Source organism: Cajanus cajan, chromosome 10, assembly GCF_000230855.2.
Source record: "Cajanus cajan strain Asha chromosome 10, NIPB_CcT2T_4, whole genome shotgun sequence".
Classification (NCBI taxonomy): domain Eukaryota; kingdom Viridiplantae; phylum Streptophyta; class Magnoliopsida; order Fabales; family Fabaceae; genus Cajanus; species Cajanus cajan.
In genome coordinates, this window is record NC_138526.1 from 33,728,731 (window position 1) to 33,740,590 (window position 11,860).

The 11,860-nt window shown below is 31.8% G+C and overlaps 1 protein-coding gene across 3 annotated transcripts; it reads right to left on the minus strand.

Annotated features, from left to right (window-relative positions):
• Nucleotides 1-1,920: 1,920 nt before the first annotated feature.
• Nucleotides 1,921-8,613, minus strand: LOC109806626 (Nucleotide/sugar transporter family protein). Of its 3 annotated transcripts, XM_083065463.1 has the most exons (9): nucleotides 8,424-8,562; nucleotides 8,157-8,248; nucleotides 7,322-7,429; nucleotides 7,214-7,248; nucleotides 4,732-4,844; nucleotides 4,222-4,483; nucleotides 3,847-4,115; nucleotides 2,519-2,662; nucleotides 1,921-2,428 (listed from the first exon to the last, which is right to left on the minus strand). In XM_083065463.1, exons 2-8 carry the CDS (start codon nucleotides 8,178-8,180, stop codon nucleotides 2,538-2,540), a joined length of 936 nt encoding a protein of 311 aa, XP_082921589.1. In that variant the 5' UTR covers nucleotides 8,181-8,248; nucleotides 8,424-8,562; the 3' UTR covers nucleotides 1,921-2,428; nucleotides 2,519-2,537. The 3 variants fall into 3 exon arrangements, with proteins under 3 accessions (XP_082921589.1, XP_020224678.1, XP_020224679.1); XM_020369089.3 differs by lacking the exon at nucleotides 8,157-8,248 and having other exon boundaries at nucleotides 8,424-8,613; XM_020369090.3 differs by lacking the exons at nucleotides 7,322-7,429; nucleotides 8,157-8,248 and having other exon boundaries at nucleotides 7,214-7,270; nucleotides 8,424-8,567.
• Between the last annotated feature and the right edge of the window lie 3,247 nt (nucleotides 8,614-11,860).

Below are 11,860 nucleotides of genomic sequence, written 5' to 3' on the forward strand. Positions count from 1 at the left end.
TTTTTTCCATCAAGTAACATCTTTTTTAATAATTCAATAACTAGGAATTTAATTCTTGATCTATCACTTTGTTAGGAATAAGTTTCTTCTCAAAACCCAACTTGGCTAACAGGAGAATCAACAAATTAAATAGAATAATAGATGCTTTATCCTCTATCTTCTCTCTATATAAATTAAAACAATTTTTTTTTGACAAAAGTAATTTAAAAACCATTCTCCTTCAATGTAATAAAACAAAGATGACAAAACTACTTTTAAACATTCTCCTTCAATAATGAAATTTGAAATTCATTAATTTGGTTGAAATAATCTTTTTTAGGAAAACTTGGGTTGGTTTATCTCACCATGTCAGTGACACTCTACCAGTACAAGTGCCCCAAAAGAAGGGTCACACACCTCTCATCACTAGATAACCAACCTATAGTAATAGTACTGTGTTTCTGTGGCCTTAAAAAGTCAGTGATGTGGATCTTGGGCAAGCATTGTTGTGTTTTCTTTTTCCTTGATCGTTACTTTAATTTCTGTGTCAGGGTGTGCCTCTGATTTTGATGACAGTGAAGTGATTGTGGCATTGGTCGTTATGTATTTGTGCTCTACCAAACAAACATAAAGCTTATATATATATGTCTCACCTTATGAGGCCCACATATTACAACTAAGTAATTACTAGTAATTAGGACGTGTTAAGTATGTGAAGATTGAATGAAAATTCAAATAGAGGAAATCAAGAATATTAACAAAGATAAAGAAAAATATATATATTTTCGGAGTGAACAAATGGGTAGATTGAATTTTTTTTATTTTAAGAGTTTTGTAATTTGAAATTTCTTGGAGATAGTGTTTTTGTGCTTGCTTCATTTTCCTTTTCTGCCTCAATTTCAATTTCACAACGCTGAAAATATTAGCCAATGGATGCTAGCTAGTAAATCGCATAAATTTTCCACTAAACTGTTACAATTCTCTATTTCGTATAACAGTCATAACGAATTTTAGCATGTGAAATTAAGATAAATATAGTTATAATTTATAATAATTAATTAATTAAAATATTTAAATTATATTATAATTAAAAATCATAATAAATAAATATTTTTGAAGATATAGATCATATTTATATTTATAGTAAAAAAATTATATTATAACATAAGGTTATATTCAATTATTGATATTTCTACATTAATTATTTTCAACTAAGCAACTTTTACATTTCTATTATTTATTTATGTTGTCTTCATTCCTTTCGTACTTACTTTCTCTGTATTTCATTTAAATTCGGTGTTAGTGAAATCTCATCTCTCAATCAACCATGTTTTTTCGTAAGAAAAAATCGAATATAAAACTTTTTCTAAAAAAATTAAGATCGATTTCACTTAAACCAATGTAGAGTTGGTAAACAGCCAGAATTATAGGAATAAGCACATTATCTGCAGCAAGAGTCTGTTTGTTCCAAAAAAAAAAAAAAAAAAGATTTTAAAAATTAATTTATTTTTTTACTTTTATAATTTTAAATTCAAAAATATAAATAAAGATATTTTAAACATTACTCACAAAATGTTCGAGTATCCTAACCCCAAGGACAGAGAGGACCCACTAATTGAAAATAGTATGATTGCCTACCCAATAATATACTTCAATATATGGCGACACTAACATGTTATCAACTTATCACAAAGTTATAATCAGAAAATATATATGCCGAAAATGTCAAACAGTAGCACCAAAATACAGATATACTTCAAATACACGATATATACCTTGTATTTGAGCAAAATACATTATTTGTCTTCCTAAATCTCTAATGGACTCGTGAGAACCAACGAGATAAATTCACGAAATACATAAAAGCATCCACATAAAACAAAAAGCATCCACATAAAACAAAAATACATAGGAGCAAAGATTCGCAACACTGAAACAATCTGTATCAGAATATTGAATATTATTAATACATTTTAAATAAACAAATTATTTCAACAAGTTTTCATCTGTCTAACAAACTGCACTATACACCCCTGGTTATCGGCCCATTGTACAATTATGATAAATAATAGGTGCAGGGGCTTTTACTCTTTGATCACTCATCTCGGAAATAGTGAATCGCTAAGATTGAAATTGGTAATTGCTTCAAACAAATAATCATTGTGAAATGTGAATGACTTCAAATTCCTCAAAAATCAAATGCCATGGCCAAGCACCTCTTTTTCAAAGGATAAAATTTGTATTTTACATCTCCATGTACTACATTGGATCAGCACATTGCTTTCCCCGATCTAAATTTAGCTGAAACTGTTTACAAGATTGTAACAAAATGCTTGCTTATACCTTTATCTACTACACGTGAACATTTGATGCCCTCTTGCTACATTATGTGAAAAGTGAATGAAAACTACTATATGGTCTCATCAACTTCTGAATAAGGCATGGACAACTGGAAGAGATACAAAGAAAAACTCTAAGAAGAAGCAAAATTGTGGGAAGTGGGAAAAAGAACAATATTTCAAATAAATTATTTATATACCTTCAGTAACTCACTGCAATTATCTACTGGTTAAAGGCTGAGACTGTTCGCTTTGGACAGATTCATGGTCTGAATCATCTGCGGTGTCTCGAGTGGCTTCTTTTTTCAACTTGCTATTATTATATGCTGCTACCCCAGCAATGGCTGGATAAAAATTAAAAAATAAAATTGTTACAGAAGCTGCTCTTTTTTCTTAATTAACATTTAAGATCATTCATAATTGCATCTAATCCAAGACTTACAATTAGCATAATTTTTATATTTTATCGTTCAGCTTTTGATTTGAGTAAAGCCTTTATACTTCTCTAAGAAATATTTTGTCAAAAATTAACCATATAGCCTACTTTTAATCAGCTCAACAAATTTATCGTGTCCACACTCCAGATTAGTACATCAGTGACTATAAATCCATCTAAAATAAACCAAAAACAAAATATGGAATATCTTTTTGGCTTGAGACTGAAACCCTTGATATCCAGAAGTCAATTTAAATCCCGACTATCAGTGAAACCTTAGGGAAGCAAAGTTATCCTAGTGCCTAATTTTTCATTCACAAGACTTTACTAAAGAGAACCAAGTTTCTTACCACTTGGATCAACAGGCATTGGTAAACAAAATGTAGAAGATATTGCATCGCTTCTCCCCCTTAAAAAGGGATTCAAAAAACAAAAAAGAGAAATTGTTGTAATTGGATAATTGATAGAATAATCAATACAAACACGGTTCAGGTTGCTGAGACTGAGCCAAGAAAGAAGGCCTTACAACTATATTTGCATAGGCCTAAAACCCAGGCCCAAAAATAGTTAGGAGGGAGATCTGTTGTGTGTGACAAGGAGAGAAAGTCAATTATGGATGCAGACAATGAATATGATTGAAGGTCATAATTCCTTGGGGGTTGTTTTTTTGGGGGGGGGGGGGCGCGGCTTATAGCTTTGGGCCTGGGAATCCATTTGCCAGGGAGCTTCTGCTTTTACACTACTTGTGTTTTGTATACTCAATTTCCATTACTACAATCTCCCTTTAGTTCTGTCCCATCAATAACATACTACTAGTTAATCTCCAACAATATTAGAAACCTAACAATTAATTGATCTTAAATTTGCTCACATTAATTTCCAAAATGAAGGACTATCTTTGTTTGAGTTTTTAAAACTTGTATCGCTAATGGCACATTGGCTTCCAGGACCCAATACTGGGCTATCAATTTTCCTGGACGGTGGAATATGTAGAAGTGCTCTGGCATTTGCAGGAAATGTCATGAAAAAATACTAAGGCTATATCTTATGAGAAAGGAAAATTTAGAAGGCCAAACAGAACCAGATACTTACCAATTGCATAGCCAAACAAATTGATAATTGTTAACTTTGTATCAGCAAACAGAAGAGCAGACAGTAAGACAACCACCCAATCCTTGACAACTCCAGCAACACGAATGGTTAAAGCACTTGTATGTGTAATCACAAGGAAAACTGACAAGTTAAGAGCAAAAGTACAAAGGCAGTTGAGGATAAGCAAAACAGGTGGGAAGTTCCATGGTCCATGTTCATCCATCTTTGATTTCTCCAGAAATATCCATGGAAGAAATAAACAAATTGCACTGCAGAAGAATCCAAAATTATTTTCATAAGAACTAATTCACAGCACACAGGATTTATTCAAACATTTATGTAACAGTAAGTCACACTATGAAAAGAAACACTTGCCTGCAGGGACTAACATAATACATCACGGATATAGGGTTCAACTTTAGACCTTTCCTCTTAACAAAAATCTCCATGAAGATAAGTCTTAGAGCTTCACCAACAACACCTCCCATTTGGTAAACTACCCCAATCCAGTTTATATTTATCTCTCCATAAGAAGCTACTAGAACACCAAAACTAATCACCGACATGATTAAAAGCATTTTGCAGCTCATTACCTCAAGTCCTACAGCTACTCCAAGCACAAAAACAGCTACAGGCACTGTGATAATGGAAGAACCAAAGCAACTATGCAATTAGTTGCCATATTGAAAAAAAAGTAATGTGAAAACATATAATCACTATAGTATATATTGTACAACTAAGGCAAGTTGCTTAAACAGTAGATCTGATGATTTTAAATGTCTCAAGAAACAAATTTAGCAATTATACTTTCCATTGGTTGATATCATATAAATGGCCAAAGATACCTAACTATTGTCAATAACCAACAAGTTCACTAAAACTTACTAATTGCCTTGAGCATTTGTGCAAAAGCAACAGAAATATACAGGTAGGCAGTATTTCCCAGCCAAAGAGTCATTGCAAACATGGCCCCAATTGGAACTACCGAAGTAGCATATCTGAAACAATAAAGGTATGATTACACAACTGGAATTTGGAGACATTTTATGTATTTGATGCAACCAACTATAAAGGTACATAGACTTGAAGTTAATAATCTTAAGATATGCGTTTGTACATATGCACATTCACAGGTATAACACAGACACACATACAAGACGTTATGCAGAAGCTGATAGGCACAAGTATTCAACCAGCCCAGTCCATTCTTACAAAACTAAAGCATGTAAAAGACAACAGAAATATCAATTAAATCCAAAGAACCTAATCAACTATGCAGAAATTTCTGGAGCCAGTCACTTTGCAACATGATTAGCACTAGTGTTAGTTTTCAAATCAAAACGTGGCAGCTGAACTTCTAAAACAAAGATATAGCCAAATAATGTGTATAGAATGATTTAGTGTGACTGTGTGAGAAGCCCCTATTTCCAAAGAATAAAAACAGAGCAATGGAATAATCAAATCAGATGTGCTATGTAGCCTAAGAAGCCCGGATACTCCAAAAATGGAAAAGTATTGGTGTCATACTCATATCAGACACCAATACGGCTAGGATATGTCAGGATACATATCGAAGGAGTATCAAATTATTATTATTTTTTTTTAAATTATTGGATACGGCTTACAATGGTTGGATATGGCTTTATAACATGTGATACGGCTTGGATATGTTTTTTTTACCCAAATGTTCGTTTTATTAATATTTAAAAAAATTTATTTTTAGTTTTTAAATTTTTAAACGAAAAAAACCTTTTAAAAGTTAATATACATATTCTACAAAGACACATTTCTCTCTCTTTTTTACCAATATTTTATATTTATATAAAATTTTCTATTTTCTTAATGTATCTATAACGTTTCATATACTTAATTTCAATAAAGAAAAAATCGTATTCCTGTATCCATGTCGTACTAAGTATCTATGCCTCATAGTATGTAGCTCCTTCAGTTCCTTTTGATTTGACAATTTAAACTTATCTAACTCTTTAATTTCTTTGATGACAATTGGTGAAAGAAAAGCAAAAAAACAATAAATCAGCATTTCACTGAATAATGTGAATCGTATCATTCAGTCGTACAAAATCTGATAAGCATTGAAGCACTTGGGGAACCCTCCTTTAAAAGCTAGTAGTTAAGAGGGAAGAAGCAAACACTTAAAATACTGCACCGAGCATCCGATATTACTTGATGCGAGACTAAGGCACCCCCATAATACTCAAGCCTCTATTATAACACCGCCCCTAACAGCCAACACTCTGGCAACCAACACTTTACTCCCTCTGATTCTTTATACATGAAACAAATTGGTACACTTTTTTGGTCTTGATTATAAGAAACAAAAACCTACTTTAAGATGTATCAATTGCTAATTTTCTTTTATACCCTCATATATGTAGATGCATTTATTGATCTATTAACAATACAAGTTATAAATGGGTACTCTTTTTTGGTCCTAATTATAAGAACAAAGACCAACTTTAAGATACATTAATTGCTAATTTTTGAATTAGGTGTAGTGTTATTAAATGTAATCACTATTAAAACCATTCAATTCAAAGAGTGTTTAAGGAAAAAAAATTAATTTAATCACATTATTAATGAAAATTAACATCTTTAACTACTTTTATTGGTTTTGATAAATTAATTATTTGCTTCTTATATAATGGACCGGATGGTGTATAATGCTTCACTCAGCCCTTCTCTGGAATCTGGTCAGCCCTTCCCATTAGTAGCCATTTTCGAGTCACCAGCAACTGGCCATGATACCAATTAATAAGCACCAAAGCACTTGAGGAACCCTCCCTTAAAAGCTAATTGTTAAGGGGGAAGAGCTAAACACTTAAATACTGTACTGAACATCCCATACTACTCGATGTGGGACTTAGGCACTCCCCAGCACCCAAGTCCCTATCAGAATCACACTAGTTCATGCATGTATCTCAAAGTCATTTGCAAATTGCAATTCATTACGTGATACCAACCACTAGCTTGCCAAATCATATTGAATCGAATCATGTGATATGAATGAAAAATCATGATATTCTAACCACCATGCACCAGATATTATTTGTGTATTTTGTACAGATCAATCATGCCATACCTCTTAAAAGGTTATATCTTCAATGATTTCACTTCTTCCTATATTCCATATCTATTGTGGATAATTGATCAAAGATAACAAGCATGCAACCATAAGTTGAAATTTTTGGCTAATATTATTCTCAATCAGCAAATGTCTTAAGATTCCAATTCTAACATATCATGAGTCACCAACAGCCAGAGGAAGTATGACAGTCAAAATTGTTCCATATATAAAACCTTATTGTAAATCAACAATTAACTACAGAAAGATTCTTTATTTACTCACATTTCAGGAGTCATTCCCTCCTCAACCTTCATAACCTGTAAGAAACAGATCATTAACCTGCATTGCATAACAGTAACTGATTAAATAACACCAATCACAAAGTCGTACCTTCAGAATCTTGGTTAACACAAAACACAGAACAGAGGAGAAGACCATGTGAAGTAGTGTCAACCCCAAAGGATAAGGGAAGTTAATTTCCTTAGAGGACAAAACCCACTGCAGATAATAAATTGAAAAGACAAAAATATGCATCAGCCACAAAACAACACAGTTTTTATGCCTTTTCTCCTTGAATCACTCCTCAAATTAAACCACTCACAAATTAAGCATAAATCTATGATAAAACAGGAGACAGTAATACTTTCAAGATTCAAGAACCACTCCAAAAAGACAGCCAAACCATTAAAGACCCTTAGAATTTTTATATATATACAGGCTTTACAATTTTGATATCATAATGACCCTTAGAAGATGAACTATATCTCTCAAAAGTTAAAATAACTAGTAATTCCTATGAAAATGAATCTCACAAAAGATAAAAACAAGATATCATGAGCATTGCAATAATTATAACTAAGTTGCCCTATTTTTTTTTAATAATAGAAGCGCTAGATAAGTGTTTAGTTAAGAGCATATGCCGACTCACTCTTGACTCATACTCAAGTCACATCGGAAAGGTGTTTAGAGGTGCCTGAACCAATTTTTTTTCTTTAATTTTGACACCATGAAGAGGTGTCATAAACATGTCAGTATCCCTTGCGGCATTAGGTCAGTACCAGTTTACTACCACCATTTCACACGCCACTAAAAATTCCAAAAAGAAAAATGCATAAAAAAGTGCTCAATTGCTGCAATTCTCTTACACTGAACCTACTCCACTCCGTAAACAGCCAAATTAAAACGCTTCCAATACAATTGAACAAAATGGTCAACTACCACTCACAATCACAACTGCCAAATCACTCATCAGCACATCCAAATCCAATCGACAACACACGCCGCGAATTTAACCTAACCTCCGAGCACGCAAAACACCTTTCAGAATAAAAGATAATAAATAAAATCAAAACAAGAACCAAACCAAGCAATCACAACATAGAATCCTGACAATGCATTTTACCGGTAAAAAAAAATTAAAATTAAAATTTTAAAAATAAAAAAATAAAAAAAAAAAGAGAATGCAAAAGAGCTTGAAGTGATTGACGATAACCTTGTTGAAGAAGATTTGGCCACTGGAAAGAGCAATGTAGAGAAGAATGTAAGCGTAGGTCAAAAACCCATCATGCTTCAGATCCGCCATTGATGCACAACTTGCTAATGTTTCTGGTTTCAACTTATTACTTATTACTTCACTCGCTTTTTCTCCTTTTCATCTATGCATCTGAAACCCGATTCACAAAACGGGTCGGGTACGGATTACCCGCGACAAAAAGATATATAAAAAGAAAGTTGTGCACGAGTAAACAAATTAACAAACACTCTACACTCTTCCCACCTTCAAATTTGTATTGTTACGTAAAGTAACAAAGCACACACATTAATTAAACAACAAAATACCTTTTTTAAATTCAATTTAATTTTCATTCGCACACTTTTTTTTTAAGATAATTAAATTATAAAAATTTCATCGATCTTTATACTTTCAACTAACTCAACTATTAGACTAACTCTAATAATCTTATATATACATATAAATAGATACATAGATATATAGATTAAACAAAAATAAAATACAATCATAAATCATATGTGATTTGTTATTTATTTATTTATTATAAAAAGTTAATAATTTATTATAAATAATAATTTTTTATTAAATAACATACTAAAATTATTTTATATGATCAATGTATTTTATATTTTTTCTTTTAAATTTAGTTTAATATTTTTTCTCTCAAACGTAAAATAAAGTTTTTAATAACATTACATATAAATTTTGTATTTATAACATCTTTCCCTAACACATGCAAGATTTGTAGATTAAAATTACGCCATCTCATTACTTTATTCATTTTACATAAAACAATATGACTTAATTTATTGATATATGGAATATCTTAGTCATTACATAACATCCTTGATTTTAATTACTCATTTAAATTTTTTAGTAAAATAATAAATATAATAACTTTTTAATGTGTATATGTATGTAGGTGTTAAATTTTGTTATTACTACTTCTTATTTAATAATATTTTTAATATATAAAAACTCATATAAAAGACAAAATATATATATATATATATATATATATATATATATATATATATATATATATATAATCCATATAAAAGACAGTATTTAATGTATATTTTAATATATTTATCGAGGTATTAAATTATGCAATTTTTTTACTACGGATAATTTTAGTTCACTAAACTAAAGATTTTTTTTTTTTAGTATTATGACCGTTAATAAGTTAAATTAGTATCTGAACCAATAGATTAAGAAATATTCATGACTAGAAAAAAAATACAAACTTTTAATAAAAAGAAATATATTGTATTCGACATATGTCATAATTAATATTGAAATTGAATCGATTGCTTAATATTATTAATTATTACATTTATTAAAATAAAATATAATTCAATTTAACATTATGATTCAATATTATATATATTGAATATAATATATATATAGAGCGAGGGGGGAGAGGCTAAACAATGTTTTAAGACCCTCATTAAAATTGGATTTTAGTCTCGGTACTTTAAAAACAATAATTTTACTTCTCATATTTTTTTTTTTATAATCGATAAATTTCGTCTCTCATCCTAGTATCCTAAGTTTCATAGTGTGGAATGAAGTACATCAATTATAAGTCTTCATATTTATTGTTTCGTCCATGATTTATAAAATGTCAGGACCAACTCTGATGAAAAAGAATAACACCTCATATAATTTTATAATTTTTAATAACTGTTAGTCCATACAATTTATCTGCTTCTAAAAGTAATAGGTCACTGAATTCCCAGCTAATATTAAGCTGCTACTTTTGTAACACTCCAGAATTTCTACTATAGCAATATCAATTATTATCTATTTTTATATATTTATAAAAATTATTTTTATAAGTTATTTTGGTTAATTAAAAGGGATTTTTATAAAATATTTGTAAAAGTTTTTAATAATTTAAAATTATTTGTGAAAGTTTTATAAAATTCTTTTTTTTACGCCGGAACGGGCTGTTCCAAATGTGGAATGGGCCGTTCCAAACAATGGAAATAAACTGTTTTTGAGGAAGCAGAACGGGTCATTCCAAAAGTGAAACGGGCCGTTCCAAATGTGCAAAATGGCCTATTTGGGTTTTTCCGGAACGAGCCGTTCCCAAAGTGAAACGGGCCGTTCCCAAAGTGAAACGGGCCGTTCCCAAAGTGAAACGGGCCGTTCCAGAGTAATAAAAATGCCTAAAAATTTAAGTTGGAAACAGGCCGTTCTCATTATGGACAATATCTGTAAAAATGAACTCCAGAACGGGCCGTTCTGATTTCAGAACGGGCCGTTCTGCTTTTGGAAAACGGGCTGTTCCGATTTTGGAACGGGCCGTTCCAGTTGAAAAATTTGCATATATTCGAAGGATCCGAAACGGGCCGTTCCGAAATCAATACGGGCCGTTCCGGGTGCGCCAGGATGCCTATAAATAGGGGCAAGGGGGTGAAAATTTTATACTGAGTGAGAAGGTGAAATCTTAGAGAGAGAAAGAGGAGAGAGAGAGAGAAAGAAAGAAAGAAAGAGAGGGAAAGAAATAGGGCAGGCTCTGCTCAAGTTTCAACTCCGCTTATCCAGGTAACGGGGGAGTGAGAAACCTCGCTCGGGGGTGTGGGAATAATTGTTAGATAGTTTGTTTGTCGGATTGGCCCCCAATCCCTTGCCTGTTGTTCTGTTTTTCTGTTTGCTCTACTTTGTTCCTTGTTACTTTGTTCCTGGTTACTTTGTTCCTTGAAAGTAATAAATGAATATGGAATTAATGCTAAAACTAAATAAGTTTTAATATGAAAAAGAATGTTCTCTAGGAATTCCTATGCGGACCTTATGAGGAGTATTTATGACATGACCTTGTGAAATATGGACAAATGACATGAGACCTAAGAATGGACTATTGAGACAAGCCATGATTATAAGAATATGAAAAATAATGACATGATATACTTGATGAAATTCTGTAATAAGTTAAATGTTGAGTCCATGAAATAATGAATGTATGACATGCATCATATGCATATGTTACTCCAGGTGTGTCGCTGAGGCCGCATACCAACGATGCTAACCAGGTGTACCTTCGGGTCACCCACGACATAACATGTTAGGTGTACCTTTGGGTCACCCACGACGTAACATGCTAGGTGTACCTTATGGTCACCCACGACGTAACATGCTAATAAGGTGTACTTTAGGGTCACCAGTGATGTAACCAGGTGTACCTTAGGGTCACCAATGATGAATTGTAAATCTTCCGTATGGCGCCACATGCATGCATTTATGAGTCGAGTCCATGACATCATAAGCATGATAAATGAGTATATATGTGATATTGATTATTTATGTGTATTGTTTACATGTGACTTATATATGTTGTGTGTGTGTTATCTAGCCTTTATTTCTGCACCTGAAACTGAGTGAGATGTTTCTCACTCCCTTGTTGTTCTTGT

Coding starts and splice junctions, on each gene's coding strand:
- LOC109806626 (XM_020369089.3), bottom strand. CDS start 8,513: ATGGCGGATCTGAAGCATGATGGGTTTTTGACCTACGCTTACATTCTT. Junction 4,845..7,213: donor GAGGGAATGACTCCTGAAAT/GTGAGTAAATAA, acceptor TTATTGTTTCAG/ATATGCTACTTCGGTAGTTC. Junction 4,116..4,221: donor TATTATGTTAGTCCCTGCAG/GCAAGTGTTTCT, acceptor ATTCTTCTGCAG/TGCAATTTGTTTATTTCTTC.